We start from the raw sequence: 12,117 nt of genomic DNA on the forward strand, positions 1-12,117 counted from the left end.
CATTCAGTATTTCAAACATGATATACATACAAAAAAATATCTTCCGATATGAAAGGCATGACATTACGGAGTACCGTGTAAAGTGAAGCACATGTACATGTACAAGCATGACAAATGATGTAAATACAGAAACAATCATGGACAAAACTACTAGTATTTCCGGTTTATCCTCGACCTCGGATTACTCGAACCTCGGATAACTCGAACATTTTTGCATGATCCTTTCAACTTAACGAGGTTTGACTGTAGTCAATTGTAACGAGCCTCTGTGTTTGAATCGGAAACTGGGTAATACTACATAAATTCAATGCTAACTGATCATTTCATCTGTTAATGTAAGCTTCCCATTCTCATACAAGCTAACAAACACAAATAGACATGTTTATATTATTTAAAAGAGGTGCATTTTAGCAATCTTTGGGTCGCTTATTGGCCAGCGGATCAGATTAGGAACCAGATTGGCAATGATTATTCATAGATATCTTAGCCTTGCTCTTGTATATGACCTATATAGTCTTGTAACGAGCAGCTGTACCTGAATAGGAAACCGGGTAAAGTTCAATGCTAATTGATCACTTCATGTAAACTTCCTGTTCTCATATGATCCAATGACAAAATAATCTGAAAATTTTCAATGCAATACTGCTTATATTCAACTTTATCGTTTCTTTGGCATTTCAGTTTTAATCTTTCTTATGTTAGAACCTCATTCTGCTTCAGTTTGAAGGGTTTTGCATTAACTTGCAGCATATTATTTTAAAAAGAACAAAATATTTATATATTGGCTACATGTATTTGAATTCTTTTTTCTTCTTCAAAAATGAAGATAAAGAAGTAGCTATTATATTATTTTATTATAGTACCACTTCCATGTATTGTGTCTGAATGGACCAGATGGTCAGCACCTGATGCTTCTGGAACCAGATACAGAGTTAGATATATGGTCAGACCAGCTCTTAATGGTGGAAAAGAATGTCCAGATCTCATCCAACTTGGCAAAGGTGAGAAAAAAAAAGTTTATTTTCATTGAAGCCCCATTTGGTTTAATGAGAAAATCAGTTTCATTTACGGAATTGGCTAGATATTATAAAATTATTTAATGCTTATCAGAAATTATAGGCATTAGGGGAATGAACATGATTACTCTGCTATTTGGAAATCTAAATGCACTTTTAGTATCTGTTTCTTTTGTTTAGTTTTATGGTATGCGCAGTTTTACATCTTTGAACGTAAGCTGCTAATTTTAATTGTGATTTTTATACAAGTGCAAACCTTTGTTGTATAATGGTATGGTGCTCTCATGTCAGCATCATTATCCTTTATGTCATTTTTTGTAGACATTTGGTTTTTATGTGATGAATTGAATGGTAGTAGGTTGATCATAAGGCCACACCATTTTAATTTTTCTTTGGACATACCTGCCTGCATGAAATGAAAAAAAAAATATCATTAAATGTTGTTCCCACGTACCTGGATGAAAAATCGTGTCCATTTCCCACATCTGTTTTACTATTATGATTGAAATAATATAAATTCACGACCACCAGATTGTTTGATTTGGTGAGAAATCATGGTCCTTCAAGCTGATTTAGTATTAACACAGATTTTATAAATCAAAGTCAAGGATGATTGTTGACTAAAGATGCCGACTTTCGTTGTGAAAATTAAGGATGCTGAATTAGCATAAGGATTGCTTTCAATGGCAATATCATGTGCTGGTAGAAGTTTTGTGGATTTATTTTTGATTTTGCTTTCACACAATAAAGCTTTATTTGTCTGCTGATAATATAGAGGTATGCTTAAAACTATAAAAGTCTGATCTGCTTGTCACTTTGTCAAGTTCTTGGTGTAGGCCTACACCTCAGAAAGTAGACATTGTATTACTATGTATATCAATAATGCTAAACATGTAGATGCATCTAGTAGTGTTCCACTGCCCAAAAAATTTTTGTTTGATTTGAATTGTATATAAATTACTCTGGTAAAGATCTTACGTTATCTTTGACGGCAGACCTGGTATCTTTGACGGCAGACCTGGTATCACCATGGTATGATAATGATACATGTATGTCTTAAATTGAGGCTTCTTAGAAATTGCTTTACAATTAAATAACTTCCAAGTCACTTTGACCTACATTTAATGACTTAAAATTTTGATAAATTCTTTGTATGGGTCCAGTATCAGAAAGAATAAAAATCAAGGGACAAAGCACAAAACCTGAGAATACCAGAACAAACCAGACATGGCAAGGACATCTAAAATGCCTCTGGAAATGATATTTAACTTAAAAATAATCAAATTTAAATGGTTTATTGAAAATCCATACCATTTTTTTCATAGATACTGTTGAAACCTACAATTTTATGTTTTGCAAAAAAAAATCACTTGGCTTTACTATTTGAGCTTCACTTTAAAAATTTGCAATATGCTTGCTCACCCCAATTGTTAAAATGGGAAAATCAGTAGAACAAGAAATTAAATTGGTGTGGCCTAATAAAATTTTATAACTAGGTTCCATACCTTAAAAGGAAGGTTTGCATTGACTTTTGAGAACTAGTACAATCTAATTAAAATTATACCTATCAGTTGTTCCATTAAGTCACAGTTTGTATAGGATCTAACAACACTCCATTCTACTTTCTGTTATGATGAACTTTCTGATCAATCAATCAGATTCCATCTTTCATGATTTTGAAAGCATTATTCATAGGAAGAAACCCAAGGATTCTGAAAAAGGTCATCTGAACAGCTAGTAGAATGGAGTGTTGTTAGATCCTGATAGGTCTAATTTAGATTGAAACCAGCATTTCTGTGAATTCTGTGAAATTGTACCACAATGTGACATCACAAAAAGATGGCTGGGACTGATTTTTGTGTTTGTGACTTATGCCACTTAGGAATAAGGGTCCATAAAGAAGCATTTCCTGATGTCTGCATAATAACTTCACTAAAAAGTATTTTCTTTTTAAAATTGCTCCAAAATGTGTTATTTCACTGAAGGAAGGCAGTAAAAACTGATTTTTGAGGTTGTGACATGAACTGTTTAGGAATTAAGGGCCAAAAAGGGGCAACTCTGATTCTTGTACATTCTTATTCTGTGTCAAATGTTTAATTGCAATCCAAATTCAGAGTTTAATCAAGCTTGAATGATGTGTCCATACTTGTCCCAACCACTCAAGGTTTGACTTCTATAGTTGTACTAAGCTGTGCCCTTTGATGCTTTTTATTGTATATTCTTATCAAAATAATATTGTACCAGAGGGAAAAAGTTTTGGTAGTTCAGTTATTGTGGTGACTCCCAAATAGATTAAAGTTGTAGCTATTCTTTATTTAATTTTGATATTATTAATATAGTCTGTAATTTACTGTAGTACAAAGGTGTTTGTTTATTATTCAGTACCACTCCCATGTATTGTGTCTGACTGGTCTGAATGGTCAGCACCTGATGCTTCTGGAACCAGATACAGAGTTAGATACATGACCAGACCTGCTCTTAATGGTGGTAACGAATGTCCAGATCTTATCCAACTTGGCAAAGGTTTGTATACTGCCTTAATTACTTAAATGACAGGGTGCTGAGATTACAATAATACAATTCATCACATTTTCAAACCTATCAGATGTATACAATTCACTCCTGCTCAACTTGTACATTGTATTCTGTCAGAAGCAATGCATATTTCTGTTATGTGTCTTCTTAAATCATTTAGGATTCACTTCTTGTTTGACCATCAAAGTCATGTTACCATTTAAATTTTTATCATTTGTTTTTATTTAGGTCTCATTTGAATCATTTGCATGTTGATTGTAGGATATTACTCTTTGTTTATTTTGAATTGTATTATTTTTATTTCGTTCTGCATTTTATATTATTCAGTACCACTGCCATGTATTGTGTCTGACTGGACTGAATGGTCAGCACCTGATGCTTCTGGAACCAGATACAGAGTTAGATACATGACCAGACCTGCTCTTAATGGTGGCAAAGAATGTCCAGATCTCATCCAACTTACCAAAGGTAAATTTACTAAATGTATAATTCAAAATTCTGATAAAAATTAAGTAAGATGCCAATCATGGACATACAGTGTTGATTTTGAAGACAATATGGCAAGTACACATGTATGAACAGAAAACAGCATTTCACACGTGAATTTCTGTAATGCATAAAATTGAAACATCATGCATTAATTGAAATGCAGGCAAGGAAATTGATATTACAGTCACAATATTTGATTGTAAGGTATTTATTAATTTCAAATTATGGCTACAAACCACTTATATCACTTCCCATTAGCTCCAATGCTAATTTCACTAAGTTCAATGTGTTATGGAGCTTTCACCTTAAGTTTAATCGTTAGAAGATTATATGTATATTCTTAAAGCTGTATGTTTACACTAATAGCTCTGAAATATCTGGTAAGGTTTACTTCCTTGCAGCGCGAATGACAATGTCTCCTTGAAGACACATCTTAAGATAAGAGTTTAGACCCAAGCAATATCGGTTTCCTATTTTGATGGTTTTGTTCATATTATGACCCTGTGGATTAAATTAAAGTGTGGCTCTCTGCAACCACTCATCGCAAGGGCTATATCATATGGTACAATTTCACATTCAGGCGACATCTACTTCCTGATTTATAACTTCATTGTTTGACCTTATGGCTTTATTGCAAATTTTCAGTAACATTTTTTTCTGCAACTACTTCTCACAGGGTATGCCATAACGGGGAAAATATTTCAGACCTAAGCAACGTTAAGACTCTGTCAAAACAGTCTTTTTTAATATCATTAACTTATGGTTTTAACACAAAATGTCAGAATTTACCTCTTTGATCACCTATACTAAGTTCAATATCTCCCAGGTCACATTGGAAACATGCTGTTTAAAATTGTATTTATGGACTGAATGAATTTTGTGGTAGAAATGATTGTGTTCTCTACTTAGAATTACACTTCTTTTCTCTTCTCAGTACCTCTGCCATGTATTGTATCTGAATGGACCAGATGGTCAGCACCTGATGCTTCTGGAACCAGATACAGAGTTAGATATATGACAAGACCTGCTCTTAATGGTGGTAAAGAATGTCCTGATCTCATCCAACTCGGCAAAGGTAAACATTTTATATTTATACTCTAGATGGTTTGATGTTATAAGTTTGAAATGAGAGACTTCTGACAACACAGTCTTCCTAAACTGATCTATATATGAACTTAAGAATCTGTCTAGTAAAGATAAATTGTGACTATAAATTTATATCACATATTTGTAGTACAACTAATTTGTATTTCTGTAATGGATATTGATTGCATTTCTATTATGACCTAAGTAAGGTTATATCAAAAGACTTTTTTTTAGTCATAATACATGTACTTTCTCATTATTTCAGTACCACTTCCATGTATTGTATCTGACTGGACTGAATGGTCAGCACCTGATGCTTCTGGAACCAGATACAGAGTTAGATACATGACCAGACCTGCTCTTAATGGTGGCAAAGAATGTCCAGATCTCATACAACTTACCAAAGGTAAAATTATAGGAGTATAAAGTCAAGATAAATAATATATATATATATATGTAGTCTTCAATCTTATTAAAGGTGCTAGTTTAATTTGTGGGTAGACTTAAGGTTGAAAGGATCTCGTAACAAAAATTGTAATGATCTAATGAACTTGAAAAAAAAATCTTATGTAAAACCAAAATCATGATTTTGTTATCCTTAGTGTTTCTGCTTTGTGTATTATGTTAATTTTGCTTATGGAGGTAAAACATAGCAATTGTTTCTAATTGAAGAACAAAAAAATTAAACCATTCTAACTGATACTAAATCATATGAACATTTTTCTATTTAAATAAAGTTGAAGTTGAAATAAATTTTCTTTTATGGGTTTTTTTAGGCCATTGTACATAAAAAGAAACTTGTTGTTTTGAAGTTGCCACTAAAGCAAACCTACAAAAGCTTCCTTAGAGTTTTACTTATGTAGTAAATACCTATTCAAGTTATTGCCCTTGAAATGCTTTAGTTTTACTTATGTAGTAAATACCTATTCGAGTTATTGCCCTTGAAATGCTTTAGTTTTACTTATGTAGTAAATACCTATTAGAGTTATTGCCCTTGAAATGCTTTAGTTTTACTTATGTAGTAAATACCTATTAGAGTTATTGTCCTTGAAATGCATTAGTTTTACATATGTAGTAAATACCTATTAGAGTTATTGCCCTTGAAATGCCTTATATGACATCTTCAGTTTGTTTACCTTTTTTTATTTTAAAGGATAAGGTACACTTCTGGGTGAATTTGTCCCTTTCTTTTCTGTATACCTGAAAATATATATTGGTTGATATCATACAACAGGTTTCTTTATATGTTGTACATTGAAATTATGCTTAAAGAATCTTCATTGAATTCCTTATAAGAAATGTCAAGTCGAAAGTTAACAAAAATTTTGTTAACTGTTTTAGAATGTTATGCAACACTGATACAGCCCATTAAAAATCTAATGGATGGTGAAATTTTTTAAACAAGTATGCTTCAGAATAAAGAAAAATCAAAGTACTCATGTACTGAATCAATTTATATTGATGGCTTGAATTTTTACGCCTCAAATAACCATCAAATTGCAAAATATGGGATAAAAGCAGGGATAAAAGGAAAGTACAGGGATCAAATTCAAATGTATCTAAACACAGGCTTTTTGTTGTAAATGGTTAATATTGAACTCTGATTTTTTTTTCATTCACCATTCTGATTACGAAGGACATTTAATAAGCACAACAACATTCATGATGCAGTGCACCAGTTAGCAAAATATTCAGTTTTGTTGATGGTTTACATGGAACACCAAGATGAATTCATACACAACATCCAACATACTGCATAATCGAACTACGAGCTACTAGTTGGCCTTTCCCAGTTCCTAAATTTTCAATTCGAAATTCAATTTAAAGATCTTCAGATCAAAACTGTCTGTCAGATCGTTTAAACTTTTGCCACAATCATTGAAATCAACCATGCCTTTAGATACGTTCCCTCTCAACTAGGTACATCTCTCAGTTGCTAAGCTATATAGCTCAAGTCCTACAAGTTATCACATATACACCTGTGTGTCCTGTGAAAGTGCTTAGTTTCTGGGCATCTAGTTCTAGAGACATGCACATACATTAACATATAAACACCAAAGCCTTAGAAAATTTCCACAATTATGTCTGATGCAGGAAACACTCACCATGCACCTTCCGGTAAATGCATAGAAATAAACAGGTATTGATGAAATTAAAGGTCAACTATTTTTTAATGGGATCGTTGTTAATACAAACCAAACTTTTAATCATCATATTTCGTTCACAGTAAAAGTTGTTTATTGGGTTTGTTTATTGGCGTAAATAGCATAGAAATAAATATGACAAATTAGAAATACCTATTAAGTGGATATAACTATCTGCATTTGAACATCAATGGGGTATGCCTGTGGGATTATTTTCCTGCAGTAGTGTAAGATAATTTCAGATGCTAACAGGCTTTACAAATCTAAAGGCTCCGGCGATTGCTATATCAATTCTGATCTTTGATCTAAATTGATAAAAAACATAAGAGTAAATTGGTACAGCTACTAACTCTAGGTATTTCCCTTTCATCCAAAAAGCAGAAATTTATTTGGATTAAAACTTTGATTTCATAGAATCTTTGGGTCGCTGACTGGCATGCGTACCCCAATCTTTGGGTCGCTGAGTGGCATGCGTACCCCAATCTTTTGGTCGCTGACTAGCATGCGTACTCCAATCTTTGGGTCGCTGACTGGCATGTGTACCCCAGTCTTTATGGTGTAAATTGTTTATATTGATTTAATAATCATTTTGAAAGGGTCATTATATGGTTGAAGTTGACTCTTATTGGAAATCATTGTCATTGACTGGCAGGATATCATACCCTTTTAATTTTCCTCAAGCATTTAGAGCTTCCTTTCACATTGATTTAATTTACCTTCTAAAACAGTACCACTTCCATGTATTGTGTCTGAATGGACTAGATGGTCAGCACCAGATGCTTCTGGAACCAGATATAGAGTTAGATACATGACCAGACCTGCTCTTAATGGTGGAAAGGAATGTCCAGATCTTATCCAACTTGGCAAAGGTTTGTAATCAGTATGATATTATTATGCTTTTATGGAAATAAGGAAATCGAATGAGCTTACATTTAATTTTGAAAAGCAAATATTGTTAGATATTTTCTGTATGAAACAATTTATTAACACATACATAATAAGAAACTATGAATTGTGAAATTAGAGGTATATGATATTCATATGGCAAATTAATTTTATTTTGGATTTTTCTTGTCTCCTTTTCAAGCAGAAGTGAGAGACCAGCAAAAACAAGGAAAAATTTAAGGATGGCTCAAATTCAAATATAAAAGGACAAATTAAACATAATGTGCAGTTTTCTGAGGTGTTAGTCCACAGAGTGGTCAGGTAATATGGTTAAACATTTACTAGTCATGTCATGAGTTTTGTTCATAATGGGTTACATTTTAATGAGTTCTCTTATTTACAGTACCACTTCCATGTATTGTGTCTGACTGGACTGAATGGTCAGCACCTGATGCTTCTGGAACCAGATACAGAGTTAGATACATGACCAGACCTGCTCTTAATGGTGGAAAAGAATGTCCAGATCTCATCCAACTCACTAAAGGTGTGATTTTGAGCGATTTAAAAAATACATTAGTGGTGTTACCTCCATTAACAAAAAAAAACTATTTTTGACTGACTGATAGGGCAATAGTCAATAGAATATTTGTTGGACATTGTTCTTCCTTACTTATAAAAATATGGCTGTATTTCTGAAATAAATTTTGGAGGATGTTGTAAACGATGAACTTCAAATTGTAGATTAGTGAAAATTAGTAAGCTAATGCTATACTTAAAGTGTGTCAGTGGTTTCTGATATATACAAATAATTTTCTGCTATGCCTCTCTCCTGCAATAGTTTACATGAAATGAAACAAAAACATTTAAATGGTTTTATTACAATACTGTAAGGTAGATAAATTTCATTGAGTACTAATTTTAATAGTCTGTCTATATACTACGAAAGATTGTCCATAAAATATTAACTATGGACTTTAGTACCTAGTGCATCACTTGGCATCTGCCAAAATTTTTCAGATTACTTTTTCCTCATAGTCACTACATTTTACACCTGCTAAAATGACCCACATTATAATATGTAGATGTACTGTTCAACCCTTGTATATTTGAGCCTTTATTGCCTAGAAACAAGCATGATTTTTTTATCTCATCTTTTGCCTTTTTGAGTACTGAAATTTGTGTCAGTGTCTGAATGATTACTTGATATTTTATAGATTCACTTTCATTTTTTTCTTAGTAACTGTGATTGGAAACATTTTAGAACCAGGAGCAATAATTTTTTTTTAATTTCTTAAAAATAAAATGCATTTTGTTTGTTTTAACCTTAAGTACCACTTCCATGTATTGTGTCTGAATGGACCAGATGGTCAGCTCCTGATGCTTCTGGAACCAGATACAGAGTTAGATATATGACCAGACCTGCTCTTAATGGTGGAAAAGAATGTCCAGATCTCATTCAACTTGGAAAAGGTAAAGAATTGCTACTTTTGTATATATTAATGCATTTTATGTGAATTATGTAGCTAAACTAGCTTGAACAGCTGTGCTTCATGATTTGTGGCTACCTTTGTTCAATATAAGCTGAAATATTCTTTGAAACTTTCTATCATCTAGTTTGTCAGTACCAATATGGGTATATTTTTATTTAGACATCAAAGAAATTCTTTTTTTATGACACTAAAATCTAGGTTACGGTATTGGCCTCTTTATTCTTTGATATATAATTCTGTAACCAGTCTGCTTCAGTCAATCAACATATAGATCTGTTGCATTAAAAAGTCAAAATGACTATACACTAAGAAATTTAATTGTGAATGCAAGTGTAAAACACATTGTTCTGTTCTTTAAATTGAGGCTTATTATGTATACCTTATAGTACCATTGCCATGTATTGTGATATAAGTAAAGTTATATCAAAAGACCTTTTTAGTCATGATACATGTACTTTCTCATTTCAGTACCACTTCCATGTATTGTGTCTGACTGGACTCAATGGTCAGCACCTGATGCTTCTGGTACCAGATACAGAGTTAGATACATGACAAGACCTGCTCTAAATGGTGGAAAAGAATGTCCAGATCTTATCCAACTGACTAAAGGTTAGTATCCTGATTTTTCATACAATTGAAAAAAGAATTGTGGTTGTAAAATGGTATGGCACTGTCCTTGCCAGCAGTGGTGTTATTATTTATTGGAATTAGAAAAAGGAACCTATATGGTGAAACCCCACAAATGCACCATATATAGGGGCCAAAAAAGAGTTAGAAACAAGCTTAATCCTGGTTTCTGGTTCATAACTTGAATAAAAGTGTTTCGATATATATGAAAATGTACCATGATGATCCACACCACAAAAGGAAGGCTGAGATTGATTTTGGGGGTTATGACTGAAACTGTTTACTTAGAGGCAAAAATAATAAGGGCCAGAAATCAGCATTTTCCTGATGTTTGCACAATAACTTGAGTAAGAGTTTGTGGATCTCTAAGAATTCATATTTTGTATTGAATAGCAGGGTTATTGCTTTTACTGTTTAGGAATGGGGGGAAATGGGGGGTGTTAAAATAATCATTTTTGCCACTTTGTTAAAATTTCTAAATTCTTTTGTTTAAGTGCAAATTTTTATGTTCTTTGACCACTTTTATCCTGGTCAGGCAATCGAACTGTGAAGGATTTTATTTAAATGATTAAAAAAGATTTCCTACTCTTCAAATTTTAATCTGTACAATTTCCTTAGAGCATAAGGAAAATAATTTGCATCCATGGTTTAAGTAGTGGTCACAAGAATATATTCTCTATTTTCAGTACCTTTGCCATGTATTGTTTCTGACTGGACTGAATGGAGTAAACCAGATGCCACAGGAACCAGATATAGAGTTAGATACATGACCAGACCAGCTCTCAATGGTGGAAAAGAATGTCCAGATCTTATTCAAATGGGCAGAGGTAATGAATTACTTGTTCATCCTTTGTGATTGATTGGTGGACTACAAACTAGGAAATTTTTAGTACAATGTACTTAATTGTTTTACTGGTACATGTAGTTATAATGATGTGAAACTAAAATGGTTGAGAGACAAAATTTCCCTTGTATATAAGAAATGATAAATCATCCTGACACCTTATTTCATGAAATGATTTGCTGTTTGTCCATTCTTATGCCTTACTCCTCTTTATTCAAAGATATCTGTGAATAGTGAATATGCCATTTAAAAAGAAAACATTTTTATTCACATTTGTTTTATTTTTTATTTGCTTTTCATTTGATATTCAGTACCATTGCCATGTATTATGAGTGAATGGACCCCATGGACCAAACCAGATGCTACTGGAACTATTTATAGATACAGATATGTCCTTAGACCAGCTCTTAATAAGGGCAAAGAGTGTGAAGATCTCATGCAACTTAAAAAAGGTAATTTAAATTAGATACACTATGAGTAATTAAAGAGTAATTAAGGGAATTGAAATTCTTGTGGAAATCAAAAAATTGTAATCCACTGACGAAGACCACACAAGGAAAACAGCCACACACAACAAAGAACATGAAATAATTAAAATAATATGTACAAAGTAACAAAAGTAAATGACTAACTTGGACTCCACTAAAAAACTGACCAGGTGCACTGGTAGAGCATCCTCTGTAAATCACTTAATAAACATTATGTTCATAGAATAAGTTCTAATTAATCTGAAATCCTCCGCATACATTAATAATAGCCAATGCAATATAGCATACAATTACATTATTTAAAAAAATGACAAACAAGAAAACCTAAATCTTTGAAACCACATGCGATGAAGTTAAAATTCATAAAAAGTACTAAAAATTACCAGTCTGACATTCTGTGTACAAATTATGATATACAAGTTTCAGTCACCTCTTAGTCCACACTAAATTATGAATGTAGTTTGCATGGAGAGATGTTTACATTTTTTAAGGTTGTATATTTAGATGGAAGAA

At 32.5% G+C, this 12,117-nt stretch overlaps 1 protein-coding gene across 2 annotated transcripts in view; it reads left to right on the plus strand.

The window, feature by feature from the left end:
* Positions 1-12,117, plus strand: part of LOC148623824 (uncharacterized) — a 96,328-nt gene that overhangs the window by 46,594 nt on the left and 37,617 nt on the right. For both annotated transcript variants that reach the window (XM_088565989.1, XM_088565990.1), the window contains exons 61-71: positions 861-1,001; positions 3,399-3,539; positions 3,879-4,019; positions 4,975-5,115; positions 5,392-5,532; positions 7,999-8,139; positions 8,559-8,699; positions 9,485-9,625; positions 10,114-10,254; positions 10,959-11,099; positions 11,428-11,568. In XM_088565989.1, coding sequence (XP_088422115.1) covers positions 861-1,001; positions 3,399-3,539; positions 3,879-4,019; positions 4,975-5,115; positions 5,392-5,532; positions 7,999-8,139; positions 8,559-8,699; positions 9,485-9,625; positions 10,114-10,254; positions 10,959-11,099; positions 11,428-11,568 — 1,551 coding nt within the window. The remainder of the gene's footprint in view (positions 1-860; positions 1,002-3,398; positions 3,540-3,878; positions 4,020-4,974; positions 5,116-5,391; positions 5,533-7,998; positions 8,140-8,558; positions 8,700-9,484; positions 9,626-10,113; positions 10,255-10,958; positions 11,100-11,427; positions 11,569-12,117) is intronic.

The sequence above is a fragment of the Perna viridis genome, chromosome 2 (genome assembly GCF_037379345.1).
Source record: "Perna viridis isolate PV_CMFRI_1.1 ecotype Kerala chromosome 2, ASM3737934v1, whole genome shotgun sequence".
NCBI classification, from domain to species: Eukaryota; Metazoa; Mollusca; class Bivalvia; order Mytilida; family Mytilidae; genus Perna; species Perna viridis.